The sequence below is a fragment of the Anomaloglossus baeobatrachus genome (assembly GCF_048569485.1).
Source record: "Anomaloglossus baeobatrachus isolate aAnoBae1 chromosome 9 unlocalized genomic scaffold, aAnoBae1.hap1 SUPER_9_unloc_4, whole genome shotgun sequence".
Taxonomy (NCBI): Eukaryota; Metazoa; Chordata; class Amphibia; order Anura; family Aromobatidae; genus Anomaloglossus; species Anomaloglossus baeobatrachus.
Genome location: NW_027441822.1, coordinates 139,534 through 155,458, shown reverse-complemented (window position 1 = coordinate 155,458; position 15,925 = coordinate 139,534). Strand labels below are relative to the sequence as shown.

The window sequence follows — 15,925 nt, the reverse complement described above, 5'->3', positions numbered from 1 at the left end:
ACAGTATCACACAGGAGTGGATTAGATACACAGCTCAGCAGACAGTATCACACAGGACAGGATTAGATACACAGCTCAGCAGACAGTATCACACAGAAGAGGATTAGATACACTGCTCAGCAGACAGTATCACACAGGAGAGGATTAGATACACTGCTCAGCAGACAGTATCCCACAGGAGAGGATTAGATACACAGCTCAGCAGGCAGCATCACACAGGAGAGGATTAGATACACAGCTCAGCAGGCAGCATCACACAGGAGAGGATTAGATACACTGCTCAGCAGACAGTATCACACAGGAGAGGATTAGATACACTGCTCAGCAGACAGTATCACACAGGAGAGGATTAGATACACAGCTCAGCAGACAGTATCACACAGGAGAGGATTAGACACAGCTCAGCAGACAGTATCACACAGGAGAGGATTAGATACACAGCCCAGCAGACAGTATCACACAGGAGAGGATTAGATACACAGCTCAGAAGACTATATCACACAGGAGAGGATTAGATACACAGCTGATACATGTATTTGTACATCAGTTTTCACGCTTCTTCTCAGGTTCCTCCACCACAAACATGGCGCCTTCTGTGGATGAGACTCTGGAGGACGTGAATCAGCGTCTGGATCGGCTGCTCCTGAGAGTGATGGACGACCTGGAAGATCTGAAGGAGAAGAGACAATGTCTGAACGGTGTCATAGAGGAGGTGAGTGATGAGTGCTTGTCTCATACACGGATATACAGCTACACCGGTGGTGTTATATCTCATTTCCCAGTGTCTGACGGTATTATACATGATATCTCAGTGTCTGGCGGTATTATGTGTATATCTGGCAGTATTATACATGATATCTCAGTGTCTGGCGATATTATTTGAATATCTGGCAGTATTATGCGTTATATCTCAGTGTCTGGCGGTATTATGCGTTATATCTCAGTGTCTGGCGGTATTATACATGATATCTCAGTGTCTGATGGTATTATGTGTATATCTGGCGGTATTATGCGTTATATCTCAGTGTCTGGCGGTATTATGTGTATATGTGGCTTTATTATACATGATATCTCAGTGTCTGATGGTATTATGTGTATATCTGGCGGTATTATACATGATATCTCAGTGTCTGGTGGCATTATGTGTATATCTGGCGGTATTATACATGATATCTCAGTGTCTGGTGGTATGTGTATATATGGCGGTATTATACATGATATCACAGTGTCTGGTGGTATTATGTGTATATGTGGCTTTATTATACATGATATCTCAGTGTCTGATGGTATTATGTGTATATCTGGCGGTATTATACATGATATCTCAGTGTCTGGTGGCATTATGTGTATATCTGGCGGTATTATACATGATATCTCAGTGTCTGGTGGTATGTGTATATATGGCGGTATTATACATGATATCACAGTGTCTGGTGGTATTATGTGTATATCTGGCGGTATTATACATGATATCTCAGTGTGTGGTGGTATTATGTGTATATATGGCGGTATTATACATGATATCTCAGTGTCTGATGGTATTATGTGTATATCTGGCGGTATTATACATGATATCTCAGTGTCTGGTGGCATTATGTGTATATCTGGCGGTATTATACATGATATCTCAGTGTCTGGTGGTATGTGTATATCTGGCGGTATTATACATGACATCACAGTGTCTGGTGGTATTATGTGTATATCTGGCGGTATTATACATGATATCTCAGTGTGTGGTGGTATTATGTGTATATGTGGCGGTATTATACATGATATCTCAGTGTCTGGTGGTATTATGTGTATATCTGGCGGTATTATACATGATATCTCAGTGTCTGGTGGTATTATGTGTATATCTGGCGGTATTATACATGATATCTCAGTATCTGGTGGTATTATGTGTATATGTGGCGGTATTATACATGATATTTCAGTGTCTGGTGGTATTATGTGTATATCTGGCGGTATTATACATGATATCTCAGTATCTGGTGGTATCTTTATGTGGCGGTATTATACATGATATCTCAGTGTCTGGTGGTATTATGTGTATATGTGGCGGTATTATACATGATATCTCAGTGTCTGGTGCTATTATGTGTATATGTGGCGGTATTATACATGATATCTCAGTGTCTGGTGCTATTATGTGTATATGTGGCGGTATTATACATGATATCTCAGTGTCTGGTGCTATTATGTGTATATGTGGCGGTATTATACATGATATCTCAGTGTCTGGTGGTATTATGTGTATATCTGGTGGTATTATACATGATATCTCAGTGTCTGATGGTATTATGTGTATATTTGGCGGTATTATACATGATGTCTCAGTGTCTGGTGGCATTATGTGTATATGTGGCGGTGTTATACATGATATCTCAGTGTCTGGTGGTATTATGTGTATATGTGGCGGTATTATACATGATATCTCAGTGTCTGGTGGTATGTGTATATGTGGCGGTATTATACATGATATCACAGTGTCTGGTATTATGTGTATATCTGGCGGTATTATACATGATATCTCAGTGTCTGGTGGTATTATGTGTATATCTGGCGGTATTATACATGATATCTTAGTGTCTGGTGGTATTATGTGTATATCTGGCGGTATTATACATGATATCTCAGTGTCTGGTATTATGTGTATATCTGGCGGTATTATACATGATATCTCAGTGTCTGGTATTATGTGTATATCTGGCGGTATTATACATGATATCTCAGTGTCTGGTATTATGTGTATATCTCGCGGTATTATACATGATATCTCAGTGTCTGGTGGTATTTTGTGTATATGTGGCGGTATTATACATGATATCACAGTGTCTGGTGCTATTATGTGTATATCTCGTGGTATTATACATGATATCTCAGTGTCTGGCGGTATTATGTGTATTTCTGGTGGTATTCTACATGATATCTCAGGGTCTGGCGGTATTATGTGTATATCTAGAAGTATTATATATAACATCTCACTGTCTGGTTGTATCATATCTCAGTGTCTGGCTGTGTTATGTGTATACAGTTAGGTCCAGAAATCTTTGGCCAGTGACACAATTTTCGCGAGTTGGGCTCTGCATGCCACCACATTGGATGTGAAATGAAACCTCTACAACAGAATTCAAGTGCAGATTGTAACGTTTAATTTGAAGGTTTGAACAAAAATATCTGATAGAAATTGTAGGAATTGTCACATTTCTTTACAAACACTCCACATTTTAGGAGGTCAAAAGTAATTGGACAAATAAACCAAACCCAAACAAAATATTTTTATTTTCAATATTTTGTGGCGAATCCTTTGGAGGCAATCACTGCCTTAAGTCTGGAACCCATGGACATCACCAAACGCTGGGTTTCCTCCTTCTTAATGCTTTGCCAGGCTTTTACAGCCGCAGCCTTCAGGTCTTGCTTGTTTGTGGGTCTTTCCGTCTTAAGTCTGGATTTGAGCAAGTGAAATGCATGCTCAATTGGGTTAAGATCTGGTGATTGACTTGGCCATTGCAGAATGTTCCACTTTTTTGCATTCATGAACTCCTGGGTAGCTTTGGCTGTATGCTTGGGGTCATTGTCCATCTGTACTATGAAGCGCCGTCCGATCAACTTTGCGGCATTTGGCTGAATCTGGGCTGAAAGTATATCCCGGTACACTTCAGAATTCATCCGGCTACTCTTGTCTGCTGTTATGTCATCAATAAACACAAGTGACCCAGTGCCATTGAAAGCCATGCATGCCCATGCCATCACGTTGCCTCCACCATGTTTTACAGAGGATGTGGTGTGCCTTGGATCATGTGCCGTTCCCTTTCTTCTCCACACTTTTTTCTTCCCATCATTCTGGTACAGGTTGATCTTGGTCTCATCTGTCCATAGAATACTTTTCCAGAACTGAGCTGGCTTCATGAGGTGTTTTTCAGCAAATGTAACTCTGGCCTGTCTATTTTTGGAATTGATGAATGGTTTGCATCTAGATGTGAACCCTTTGTATTTACTTTCATGGAGTCTTCTCTTTACTGGTGACTTAGAGACAGATACACCTACTTCACTGAGAGTGTTCTGGACTTCAGTTGATGTTGTGAACGGGTTCTTCTTCACCAAAGAAAGTATGCGGCGATCATCCACCACTGTTGTCATCCGTGGACGCCCAGGCCTTTTTGAGTTCCCAAGCTCAGCAGTCAATTCCTTTTTTCTCAGAATGTACCCGACTGTTGATTTTGCTACTCCAAGCATGTCTGCTATCTCTCGGATGGATTTTTTCTTTTTTTTCAGCCTCAAGATGTTCTGCTTCACCTCAATTGAGAGTTCCTTAGACCGCATGTTGTCTGGTCACAGCAACAGCTTCCAAATGCAAAACCACACACCTGTAATCAACCCCAGACCTTTTAACTACTTCATTGATTACAGGTTAACGAGGGAGATGCCTTCAGAGTTAATTGCAGCCCTTAGAGTCCCTTGTCCAATTACTTTTGGTCCCTTGAAAAAGAGGAGGCTATGCATTACAGAGCTATGATTCCTAAACCCTTTCTCCGATTTGGATGTGAAAACTCTCATATTGCAGCTGGGAGTGTGCACTTTCAGCCCATATTATATATAGAATTGTATTTCTGAACATGTTTTTGTAAACAGCTAAAATAACAAAACTTGTGTCACTGTCCAAATATTTCTGGACCTAACTGTATGTGGTAGTATTATACATATCTGTGTGTGACGGTATTATGTGTATATCTGGCGGTATTATTACAGATATAATCGGTATTATATGTGTCGTTCTCAGGGATGGCTCTGCCTTTCTCAGTCGCGGTATTCTATGGGGAACAAGTCCGTGTCCTCGCTGCAGGATACGCCAGAGATGACGCCTTCCTCGTTTGTCCAGGACAGGTGAGGGCGGTATTTTATTTCTTCCATATATCCTTTATTTTTCTGTATTTTCTGCTCTGTATGGTCACAGCAGAAATATCCCACCATGAAATCATGCGGTCACACTGACACTGGTTCATGAAGCTGATGAAGCGGGTGGTCTGCGGGGTCCGCAGCGTCCTGCACCTGTGTGTAGGGATAACTATGGCCATATAGAATTGCTCCTCACCTGTAGCACTGCAGCCTCGGACGTCTGTATCATCAACCATTGTGTGACTACAGCTCCCAGCATGTCCTGACAATCATACACTGCCGCAGTCATTCCGCCATCTTTCTCCTCCATGTGCAGCGCTGCGGACGATGGGGGGACCACATTCACTGCAGAACGCGTTCAGCCGGAGACGCAGGACAAAGTGACGGAGCAGAAGCTCCCGGAGGTGGAGGATATTGGGGCCGCAGATCACGGTGAGACCATATGTGGAGGAGGACCCATCTTAGGAGGCTGCAGTGACCTCTAGGAGTTTGCTCCTGGGTAGGAGGAGTGAGGGGTCACACACAATGGAGGTATTAGTGTAGCATGTGTCCACCTCTACAAAATGGTGTCCGACTAGGGTATTAGTGTAGCATGTGTCCTCCTCTACAAAATGCTGCACTAATACCCTAGTGGGACACCATTTTGTAGAGGTGGACACATGCTATACTAATACCCTAGTCGGACACCATTTTGTAGAGGTGGACACATGCTATACTAATACCCTAGTCGGACACCATTTTGTAGAGGTGGACGCATGCTATACTAATACCCTAGTCGGACACCATTTTGTAGAGGTGGACAAATGCTATACTAATACCCTAGTCGGACACCATTTTGTAGAGGTGGACACATGCTACACTAATACCCTAGTCGGACACCATTTTGTAGAGGTGGACACATGCTACACTAATACCCTAGTCGGACGCCATTTTGTAGAGGTGGACGCATGCTATACTAATACCCTAGTCGGACACCATTTTGTAGAGGTGGACGCATGCTACACTAATACCCTAGTCGGACACCATTTTGTAGAGGTGGACACATGCTACACTAATACCCTAGTCGGACACCATTTTGTAGAGGTGGACACATGCTACACTAATACCCTAGTCGGACACTATTTTGTAGAGGTGGACACATGCTACACTAATACCCTAGTCGGACACCATTTTGTAGAGGTGGACACATGCTACACTAATACCCTAGTCGGACACCATTTTGTAGAGGTGGACACATGCTACACTAATACCCTAGTCGGACACCATTTTGTAGAGGTGGACACATGCTATACTAATACCCTAGTCGGACACCATTTTGTAGAGGAGGACACATGCTATACTAATACCCTAGTGGGACACCATTTTGTAGAGGTGGACACATGCTATACTAATACCCTAGTCGGACACCATTTTGTAGAGGTGGACACATGCTACACTAATACCCTAGTCGGACACTATTTTGTAGAGGTGGAGACATGCTACACTAATACCCTAGTCGGACACCATTTTGTAGAGGTGGACACATGCTACACTAATACCCTAGTCGGACACCATTTTGTAGAGGTGGACACATGCTACACTAATACCCTAGTGGGACACCATTTTGTAGAGGTGGACACATGCTACACTAATACCCTAGTCGGACACCATTTTGTAGAGGTGGACACATGCTATACTAATACCCTAGTGGGACACCATTTTGTAGAGGTGGACACATGCCATACTAATACCCTAGTCGGACGCCATTTTGTAGAGGTGGACACATGCTACACTAATACCCTAGTCGGACGCCATTTTGTAGAGGTGGACACATGCTACACTAATACCCTAGTCGGACACCATTTTGTAGAGGTGGAGACATGCTACACTAATACCCTAGTCGGACACCATTTTGTAGAGGTGGAGACATGCTACACTAATACCCTAGTCGGACACCATTTTGTAGAGGTGGACACATGCTACACTAATACCCTAGTCGGACACCATTTTGTAGAGGTGGACACATGTTATACTAATACCCTAGTCGGACACCATTTTGTAGAGGTGGACACATGCTATACTAATATCCTAGTCGGACACCATTTTGTAGAGGTGGACACATGCTACACTAATACCCTAGTCGGACACCATTTTGTAGGGGTGGACACATGCTACACTAATACCCTAGTCGGACACTATTTTGTAGAGGTGGACACATGCTACACTAATACCCTAGTCGGACACCATTTTGTAGAGGTGGACACATGCTACACTAATACCCTAGTCGGACACTATTTTGTAGAGGTGGACACATGCTACACTAATACCCTAGTCGGACACTATTTTGTAGAGGTGGACACATGCTACACTAATACCCTAGTGGGACACCATTTTGTAGAGGTGGACACATGCTACACTAATACCCTAGTCGGACACCATTTTGTAGAGGTGGACACATGCTATACTAATACCCTAGTGGGACACCATTTTGTAGAGGTGGACACATGCTATACTAATACCCTAGTCGGACGCCATTTTGTAGAGGTGGACACATGCTACACTAATACCCTAGTCGGACGCCATTTTGTAGAGGTGGACACATGCTACACTAATACCCTAGTCGGACACCATTTTGTAGAGGTGGAGACATGCTACACTAATACCCTAGTCGGACACCATTTTGTAGAGGTGGAGACATGCTACACTAATACCCTAGTCGGACACCATTTTGTAGAGGTGGACACATGCTACACTAATACCCTAGTCGGACACCATTTTGTAGAGGTGGACACATGTTAAACTAATACCCTAGTCGGACACCATTTTGTAGAGGTGGACACATGCTATACTAATATCCTAGTCGGACACCATTTTGTAGAGGTGGACACATGCTACACTAATACCCTAGTCGGACACCATTTTGTAGGGGTGGACACATGCTACACTAATACCCTAGTCGGACACTATTTTGTAGAGGTGGACACATGCTACACTAATACCCTAGTCGGACACCATTTTGTAGAGGTGGACACATGCTACACTAATACCCTAGTCGGACACTATTTTGTAGAGGTGGACACATGCTACACTAATACCCTAGTCGGACACTATTTTGTAGAGGTGGACACATGCTACACTAATACCCTAGTCGGACACTATTTTGTAGAGGTGGAGACATGCTACACTAATACCCTAGTCGGACACCATTTTGTAGAGGTGGAGACATGCTATACTAATATCCTAGTCGGACACCATTTTGTAGAGGTGGACACATGCTACACTAATACCCTAGTCGGACACCATTTTGTAGAGGTGGACACATGCTACACTAATACCCTAGTCGGACACCATTTTGTAGAGGTGGACACATGCTACACTAATACCCTAGTCGGACACCATTTTGTAGAGGTGGAGACATGCTACACTAATACCCTAGTCGGACACCATTTTGTAGAGGTGGACACATGCTATACTAATACCCTAGTCGGACACTATTTTGTAGAGGTGGACACATGCTACACTAATACCCTAGTCGGACACTATTTTGTAGAGGTGGAGACATGCTACACTAATACCCTAGTCGGACACCATTTTGTAGAGGTGGAGACATGCTACACTAATACCCTAGTCGGACACTATTTTGTAGAGGTGGAGACATGCTACACTAATACCCTAGTCGGAGACTATTTTGTAGAGGTGGACGCATGCTATACTAATACCCTAGTCGGACACCATTTTGTAGAGGTGGACGCATGCTATACTAATACCCTAGTCGGACACCATTTTGTAGAGGTGGACGCATGCTACACTAATACCCTAGTCGGACACCATTTTGTAGAGGTGGACGCATGCTACACTAATACCCTAGTCGGACACCATTTTGTAGAGGTGGACGCATGCTACACTAATACCCTAGTCGGACACCATTTTGTAGAGGTGGACACATGCTATACTAATACCCTAGTCGGACACCATTTTGTAGAGGTGGACGCATGCTACACTAATACCCTAGTCGGACACTATTTTGTAGAGGTGGACACATGCTACACTAATACCCTAGTCGGACACCATTTTGTAGAGGTGGACACATGCTACACTAATACCCTAGTCGGACACCATTTTGTAGAGGTGGACACATGCTACACTAATACCCTAGTCGGACACTATTTTGTAGAGGTGGACACATGCTACACTAATACCCTAGTCGGACACTATTTTGTAGAGGTGGACACATGCTACACTAATACCCTAGTCGGACACTATTTTGTAGAGGTGGACACATGCTACACTAATACCCTAGTCGGACACCATTTTGTAGAGGTGGACACATGCTACACTAATACCCTAGTCGGACACCATTTTGTAGAGGTGGACACATGTTATACTAATACCCTAGTCGGACACCATTTTGTAGAGGTGGACGCATGCTACACTAATACCCTAGTCGGACACCATTTTGTAGAGGTGGACGCATGCTACACTAATACCCTAGTCGGACACCATTTTGTAGAGGTGGACACATGCTATACTAATATCCTAGTCGGACACCATTTTGTAGAGGTGGACACATGTTATACTAATACCCTAGTCGGACACCATTTTGTAGAGGTGGACACATGCTACACTAATACCCTAGTCGGACACCATTTTGTAGAGATGGACACATGCTACACTAATATCCTAGTCGGACACCATTTTGTAGAGGTGGACACATGCTACACTAATACCCTAGTCGGACACCATTTTGTAGAGGTGGAGACATGCTACACTAATACCCTAGTCGGACACTATTTTGTAGAGGTGGACACATGCTACACTAATACCCTAGTCGGACACCATTTTGTAGAGGTGGACACATGCTATACTAATACCCTAGTCGGACACCATTTTGTAGAGGTGGACGCATGCTACACTAATACCCTAGTCGGACACCATTTTGTAGAGGTGGACGCATGCTACACTAATACCCTAGTCGGACACCATTTTGTAGAGGTGGACGCATGCTACAGTAATACCCTAGTTGGACACCATTTTGTAGAGGTGGACACATGCTACACTAATACCCTAGTTGGACACCATTTTGTAGAGGTGGACACATGCTACACTAATACCCTAGTCGGACACCATTTTGTAGAGGTGGACACATGCTATACTAATACCCTAGTCGGACACCATTTTGTAGAGGTGGACACATGCTACACTAATACCCTAGTCGGACACCATTTTGTAGAGGTGGACACATGCTACACTAATACCCTAGTCGGACACCATTTTGTAGAGGTGGACGCATGTTATACTAATACCCTAGTCGGACACCATTTTGTAGAGGTGGACGCATGCTACACTAATACCCTAGTCGGACACCATTTTGTAGAGGTGGAGACATGCTACACTAATACCCTAGTCGGACACCATTTTGTAGAGGTGGAGACATGCTACACTAATACCCTAGTCGGACACTATTTTGTAGAGGTGGACACATGCTACACTAATACCCTAGTCGGACACCATTTTGTAGAGGTGGACACATGCTATACTAATACCCTAGTCGGACACCATTTTGTAGAGGTGGACGCATGCTACACTAATACCCTAGTCGGACACCATTTTGTAGAGGTGGACACATGCTACACTAATACCCTAGTCGGACACCATTTTGTAGAGGTGGACGCATGCTACAGTAATACCCTAGTTGGACACCATTTTGTAGAGGTGGACACATGCTACACTAATACCCTAGTTGGACACCATTTTGTAGAGGTGGACACATGCTACACTAATACCCTAGTCGGACACCATTTTGTAGAGGTGGACACATGCTATACTAATACCCTAGTCGGACACCATTTTGTAGAGGTGGACACATGCTACACTAATACCCTAGTCGGACACCATTTTGTAGAGGTGGACACATGCTACACTAATACCCTAGTCGGACACCATTTTGTAGAGGTGGACGCATGTTATACTAATACCCTAGTCGGACACCATTTTGTAGAGGTGGACGCATGCTACACTAATACCCTAGTCGGACACCATTTTGTAGAGGTGGAGACATGCTACACTAATACCCTAGTCGGACACCATTTTGTAGAGGTGGAGACATGCTACACTAATACCCTAGTCGGACACCATTTTGTAGAGGTGGAGACATGCTACACTAATACCCTAGTCGGACACTATTTTGTAGAGGTGGACACATGCTATACTAATACCCTAGTTGGACACCATTTTGTAGAGGTGGACACATGCTACACTAATACCCTAGTCGGACACCATTTTGTAGAGGTGGACACATGCTACACTAATACCCTAGTCGGACACCATTTTGTAGAGGTGGACGCATGTTATACTAATACCCTAGTCGGACACCATTTTGTAGAGGTGGACGCATGCTACACTAATACCCTAGTCGGACACCATTTTGTAGAGGTGGAGACATGCTACACTAATACCCTAGTCGGACACTATTTTGTAGAGGTGGACACATGCTACACTAATACCCTAGTCGGACACCATTTTGTAGAGGTGGAGACATGCTACACTAATATCCTAGTCGGACACCATTTTGTAGAGGTGGACACATGCTACACTAATACCCTAGTCGGACACCATTTTGTAGAGGTGGACACATGCTATACTAATACCCTAGTCGGACACTATTTTGTAGAGGTGGACGCATGCTACACTAATACCCTAGTTGGACACCATTTTGTAGAGGTGGACACATGCTACACTAATACCCTAGTCGGACACCATTTTGTAGAGGTGGACACATGCTACACTAATACCCTAGTCGGACACCATTTTGTAGAGATGGACACATGCTACACTAATATCCTAGTCGGACACCATTTTGTAGAGGTGGACACATGCTACACTAATACCCTAGTCGGACACCATTTTGTAGAGATGGACACATGCTACACTAATATCCTAGTCGGACACCATTTTGTAGAGGTGGACACATGCTACACTAATACCCTAGTCGGACACCATTTTGTAGAGGTGGACACATGCTACACTAATATCCTAGTCGGACACCATTTTGTAGAGGTGGACGCATGTTATACTAATACCCTAGTCGGACACCATTTTGTAGAGGTGGACGCATGCTACACTAATACCCTAGTCGGACACCATTTTGTAGAGGTGGACACATGCTATACTAATACCCTAGTCGGACACCATTTTGTAGAGGTGGACACATGCTACACTAATACCCTAGTCGGACACCATTTTGTAGAGGTGGACGCATGCTACACTAATACCCTAGTCGGACACCATTTTGTAGAGGTGGACGCATGCTACACTAATACCCTAGTCGGACACCATTTTGTAGAGGTGGACGCATGCTACACTAATACCCTAGTCGGACACCATTTTGTAGAGGTGGACGCATGCTATACTAATACCCTAGTCGGACACCATTTTGTAGAGGTGGACGCATGCTATACTAATACCCTAGTCGGACACCATTTTGTAGAGGTGGACACATGTTATACTAATACCCTAGTCGGACACAATTTTGTAGAGGTGGACACATGCTACACTAATACCCTAGTCGGACACCATTTTGTAGAGGTGGACACATGCTACACTAATACCCTAGTTGGACACCATTTTGTAGAGGTGGACACATGCTACACTAATACCCTAGTTGGACACCATTTTGTAGAAGTGGACACATGCTATACTAATACCCTAGTCGGACACCATTTTGTAGAGGTGGACACATGTTATACTAATACCCTAGTTGGACACCATTTTGTAGAGGTGGACACATGCTATACTAATACCCTAGTTGGACACCATTTTGTAGAGGAGGACACATGCTACACTAATACCCTAGTCGGACACCATTTTGTAGAGGTGGACACATGCTACACTAATACCCTAGTCGGACACCATTTTGTAGAGGTGGACACATGCTATACTAATACCCTAGTTGGACACCATTTTGTAGAGGTGGACACATGCTACACTAATACCCTAGTCGGACACCATTTTGTAGAGGTGGACACATGCTACACTAATACCCTAGTCGGACACCATTTTGTAGAGGTGGACACATGCTACACTAATACCCTAGTCGGACACCATTTTGTAGAGGTGGACACATGCTATACTAATATCCTAGTCGGACACCATTTTGTAGAGGTGGACGCATGCTACACTAATACCCTAGTCGGACACCATTTTGTAGAGGTGGACGCATGCTACACTAATACCCTAGTCGGACACCATTTTGTAGAGGTGGACACATGCTATACTAATACCCTAGTCGGACACCATTTTGTAGAGGTGGACACATGTTATACTAATACCCTAGTCGGACACCATTTTGTAGAGGTGGACGCATGCTACACTAATACCCTAGTCGGACATCATTTTGTAGAGGTGGACGCATGCTACACTAATACCCTAGTCGGACACCATTTTGTAGAGGTGGACACATGCTACACTAATACCCTAGTCGGACACCATTTTGTAGAGGTGGACACATGCTACACTAATACCCTAGTCGGACACCATTTTGTAGAGGTGGACACATGCTACACTAATACCCTAGTCGGACACCCTTTTGTAGAGATGGACACATGCTACACTAATACCCTAGTCGGACACCATTTTGTAGAGGTGGACACATGCTACACTAATACCCTAGTCGGACACCATTTTGTAGAGATGGACACATGCTACACTAATATCCTAGTCGGACACCATTTTGTAGAGGTGGACACATGCTACACTAATACCCTAGTCGGACACCATTTTGTAGAGGTGGACACATGCTATACTAATATCCTAGTCGGACACCATTTTGTAGAGGTGGACACATGTTATACTAATACCCTAGTCGGACACCATTTTGTAGAGGTGGACACATGCTACACTAATACCCTAGTCGGACACCATTTTGTAGAGGTGGACACATGCTATACTAATATCCTAGTCGGACACCATTTTGTAGAGGTGGACACATGTTATACTAATACCCTAGTCGGACACCATTTTGTAGAGGTGGACACATGCTACACTAATACCCTAGTCGGACACCATTTTGTAGAGGTGGACACATGTTATACTAATACCCTAGTCGGACACCATTTTGTAGAGGTGGACACATGCTACACTAATACCCTAGTCGGACACCATTTTGTAGAGGTGGACACATGCTACACTAATACCCTAGTCGGACACCATTTTGTAGAGGTGGAGACATGCTACACTAATACCCTAGTCGGACACTATTTTGTAGAGGTGGACACATGCTACACTAATACCCTAGTCGGACACCATTTTGTAGAGGTGGACACATGCTATACTAATATCCTAGTCGGACACCATTTTGTAGAGGTGGACACATGCTATACTAATATCCTAGTCGGACACCATTTTGTAGAGGTGGACACATGCTACACTAATACCCTAGTCGGACACCATTTTGTAGAGGTGGACACATGCTATACTAATACCCTAGTCGGACACCATTTTGTAGAGGTGGACACATGTTATACTAATACCCTAGTCGGACACCATTTTGTAGAGGTGGACACATGCTACACTAATACCCTAGTCGGACACCATTTTGTAGAGGTGGACGCATGCTACACTAAAACCCTAGTCGGACACCATTTTGTAGAGGTGGACACATGCTATACTAATACCCTAGTCGGACACCATTTTGTAGAGGTGGACACATGTTATACTAATACCCTAGTCGGACACCATTTTGTAGAGGTGGACGCATGCTACACTAATACCCTAGTCGGACACCATTTTGTAGAGGTGGACGCATGCTACACTAATACCCTAGTCGGACACCATTTTGTAGAGGTGGACACATGCTACACTAATACCCTAGTCGGACACCATTTTGTAGAGGTGGACACATGCTACACTAATACCCTAGTTGGACACCATTTTGTAGAGGTGGACACATGCTACACTAATACCCTAGTCGGACACCATTTTGTAGAGGTGGACACATGCTATATTAATACCCTAGTCGGACACCATTTTGTAGAGGTGGACACATGCTACACTAATATCCTAGTCGGACACCATTTTGTAGAGGTGGACACATGCTACACTAATACCCTAGTCGGACACCATTTTGTAGATATGGACACATGCTACACTAATATCCTAGTCGGACACCATTTTGTAGAGGTGGACACATGCTACACTAATACCCTAGTCGGACACCATTTTGTAGAGGTGGACACATGCTACACTAATACCCTAGTTGGACACCATTTTGTAGAGGTGGACGCATGCTACACTAATACCCTAGTCGGACACCATTTTGTAGAGGTGGACACATGCTACACTAATACCCTAGTCGGACACCATTTTGTAGAGGTGGACGCATGCTACACTAATACCCTAGTTGGACACCATTTTGTAGAGGTGGACACATGCTACACTAATATCCTAGTCAGACACCATTTTGTAGAGGTGGACGCATGCTATACTAATACCCTAGTCGGACACCATTTTGTAGAGGTGGACGCATGCTACACTAATACCCTAGTCGGACACCATTTTGTAGAGGTGGACACATGTTATACTAATACCCTAGTCGGACACCATTTTGTAGAGGTGGACGCATGCTACACTAATACCCTAGTCGGACTCCATTTTGTAGAGGTGGACACATGCTACACTAATACCCTAGTCGGACACCATTTTGTAGAGGTGGACACATGCTACACTAATACCCTAGTTGGACACCATTTTGTAGAGGTGGACACATGCTATACTAATACCCTAGTCGGACACCATTTTGTAGAGGTGGACACATGCTACACTAATACCCTAGTCGGACACCATTTTGTAGAGGTGGACACATGCTACACTAATACCCTAGTCGGACACCATTTTGTAGAGGTGGACGCATGCTACACTAATACCCTAGTCGGACACCATTTTGTAGAGGTGGACGCATGCTACACTAATACCCTAGTCGGACACCATTTTGTAGAGGTGGACGCATGCTACACTAATACCCTAGTCGGACACCATTTTGTAGAGGTGGACGCAT

At 43.9% G+C, this 15,925-nt stretch overlaps 1 protein-coding gene across 1 annotated transcript in view; it reads left to right on the top strand.

Moving 5' to 3' along the window:
• Nucleotides 1-391: 391 nt before the first annotated feature.
• LOC142259782 (uncharacterized) overlaps nucleotides 392-15,925 on the top strand; it is a 31,352-nt gene continuing 15,818 nt past the window's right edge. Inside the window, exons 1-3 of the mRNA XM_075331888.1 lie at nucleotides 392-712; nucleotides 4,781-4,884; nucleotides 5,213-5,328. Coding sequence (XP_075188003.1) covers nucleotides 584-712; nucleotides 4,781-4,884; nucleotides 5,213-5,328 — 349 coding nt within the window. The 5' untranslated portion in view covers nucleotides 392-583. The remainder of the gene's footprint in view (nucleotides 713-4,780; nucleotides 4,885-5,212; nucleotides 5,329-15,925) is intronic.